This window comes from Propithecus coquereli, unplaced genomic scaffold (genome assembly GCF_000956105.1).
Source record: "Propithecus coquereli isolate 6110/MARCELLA unplaced genomic scaffold, Pcoq_1.0 Scaffold33, whole genome shotgun sequence".
Classification (NCBI taxonomy): domain Eukaryota; kingdom Metazoa; phylum Chordata; class Mammalia; order Primates; family Indriidae; genus Propithecus; species Propithecus coquereli.
In genome coordinates, this window is record NW_012148952.1 from 417,391 (window position 1) to 420,338 (window position 2,948).

General features: G+C 34.1%; 1 protein-coding gene across 1 annotated transcript in view; it reads left to right on the forward strand.

The window, feature by feature from the left end:
- Window positions 1-2,948, forward strand: part of LRP1B (low density lipoprotein receptor-related protein 1B) — a 542,706-nt gene that overhangs the window by 358,310 nt on the left and 181,448 nt on the right. Inside the window, exons 26-27 of the mRNA XM_012650500.1 lie at window positions 331-437; window positions 773-905. Of these exons, the coding sequence (XP_012505954.1) occupies window positions 331-437; window positions 773-905 (240 nt within the window). The remainder of the gene's footprint in view (window positions 1-330; window positions 438-772; window positions 906-2,948) is intronic.

The following is a 2,948-nucleotide window of genomic DNA, read 5'->3' on the forward strand; positions in this document are numbered from 1 at the left end:
ATTGTGAAAATCTCATCTGACACTTCAAAATCAAAGGAATGGAGGATATAATTTTTCTCCCTTTTCTTTCTTTAATGAGTTAAATCCTTACTTCATAGGCTATTATATCACTGAAGCATGTTTAATATAATGAATAATATTGCAAAGTACATTGTAAATGAATCTTTAATACCAGATGTTGAATATAGTCAAAATAATATAAACAATTCTTATTACCATCTATTAATTTATATTTTACATGCTTATTTATGTTTATATGCTTATTTATGTATATCCCAAACCCATCACGCTTTTACTGTATCTAAATCTCAAATTTATAATTGTATTCAGCTTCTCCTACTTGCTCATCAAGTGAATACATATGTGCCAGCGGCGGATGTATTTCAGCATCTTTGAAATGTAATGGAGAATATGATTGTGCTGATGGTTCAGATGAGGTAAAATCTATCATTTAATTAAAATCTTTGCATTACATGAATTAGGTTTGGGAAAACAAATGCAAGGAAAATAAAGAGACAGAATCTCGATTCTTAGCACTATCTAAAATGTTAGTAAGTATATTGGACACAATCATTTCAGCAAGTACCGGAATCTTTATGCTGTCTATATGCTAAAGCTTATTGTCATTTATAGAGGTCATATTCATTAAGTCAAAATAAAAGAAAGCCCAAGGTATAATAAATCTCCAGTATTATAGGCTGCATGTTTATTTTCCCTGCGATTGTATCATTATCATTAATGAAAACTGCAGTGCCCATTTGTATTTGAACAGATGGACTGTGTGACTGAATGTAAGGAAGATCAGTTTCGGTGCAGAAATAAAGCCCACTGTATTCCAATTAGATGGCTGTGTGATGGAATTCACGACTGTGTGGATGGCAGTGATGAAGAAAAGTGTGACAGAGGTAAGGTGTTTTTTGTTTCTGTGCCCCATAAATGACAGAATGGAAGTTAAGGTGCAGTGCAGAATGTGCAGTGTGTGCTAGGGGCAGAGGATGGGATCATTAAGTGATTCTCTTTACTCTTTCTGGTTTCATTACATAACAGCCTGTTCTAAATATGCAAAATCCATATCATTTTCAGAGTATAATTTTGATCCGTGTTTGACAAAAACGAACAAAATGCAAGTGTTTATTGAGTGCCTACTATGAGTATGTGTTCAGATTGGATGCTGAGTCAGGGATAGGGATATGTGAAGACAACAGAGTCATTGCTGCAGAAGGATTTTCTGTATTTTCTGTGCATGCTTCTTTTCTGTGTTGCCTGCCTTACTTTGAAAGAATAGGAGCAGCATATGGTATACTAGATTGCACACATCAGTATGCTATATGATATATTGGTTATAGGTTGTGTCCCAGATTTCCTTCTTGCCCTATCATTGAGAAAATGACCTACCGTTTTTTGTCAATCTGGAAGGCAACTTTCAGTTTTGTCATATAGTATCTTCTAGCTACATGAAGACCATTTCCTGACAGATAACAACTTTTTAGTTGTAATCTACCACATTAAACACAGTGATTATTACTATACTTTAGAGTTAATGAGAGTTAACGACAGCAAAGCAATTGTGTGTTGAAGCTTAAAATGATCAAAAATTAACCAATTCTTGTTATTTTCATATTGTTAAAAATGTTGTTAAAATATAAAATTTCTTTTGGCCTGTTTACAAAAGTCTCTCAATAGAATTTCCATTTCAGAATATTTGGAACATCATCAACAGAAATGATACTAGATATTGCCACGTGAATCAAGGCACTTGAATGTGCACTCAGAGTTTATATTATTAAAATCTATCTAAAATATTTACTTCCGTAAATATCTAGTCACTCAAAGAAAAATTTATTCTACCTTCTTGAATATGACATCAGTTGTTTATGATGAGATAGCTCCATCCCAAACCTCCAGTACATTCTATTTTATATTCAGCAGAAGCAATTTTAGTTTCATTTGAAATCTGAAGTTCATTATTGAGAGCCATACAAGGTTAAATGTCCATAATAGCTGTTTCTGCCTTAAGTTCTCACACTCATTTTCTGCAATTGGCCACTCTAGAGACAACAAACACTGTGGACAGTCTGGCAGCAGTAACTCACGTGCACGCTTGTATTCAAAGACTTTGGGATGACAGTTTAGCTACTCTTCATTTTCTATTTTCTAGCTAATCACCTCCATTCCTTAACTTCAATCACTACCACCAATGTGGTCCATTCTCCCACTGTTTCTTGCTTGGGTTTGTGTAGTGCCACCTAACTGGTCTTCAATACATCCTATTCACTGTTACCTGGTTCATTTAATATAAGTGTACCTCTGTTTATATAGATATTTACTCAAGGTACCTGGTTACATAGAAATAACCTAACATGGGTTATAGCCATAGTTATAAGGGTATGATCCCATGTTATCTTCCCAGACTTATGTTCTACTGCTCCTCTTTATGTATCATACTCTAGCCAAACTGGAAAATCTGAAGTGTCCTTTAGATCTAAAATAGTTCTACAAAATATTTAATCTTACTGACTGATAAGAATTGAGGGCCTTTAATTTAATAATTTACAAATGTGACAGAGTCCCTGTCTCCTCTCCACTCACACTTTCAATTTTTCGTGGGCTTCTTTGCTGCTAGGTAGTTAAGTTCCAATGAAATATCTTTCAAGTTAAAGTATTTGATACTGTATGGATGTACCTTAAGGCATGACCAAGTTCAAATTTCTGGTATTTAATTTACTGCCAGGAAGTGGCTTAGGTATTGGATAAAGGTGTTTTAGGGCATTAAGGAAATTGAAAGTCAGAATAAACATCTTTTCTGGTAAATCTTACTTCCATTCATCTCAAATCTGGACATGTGAGCTAATAGGAACTAATTGTTGGGGACTGGAACATAAGAAATCTTCGGGATAAGCATAGCACATTTTCCCAGTGAATCATTTTTACTAGTTTACTTTAAAAGA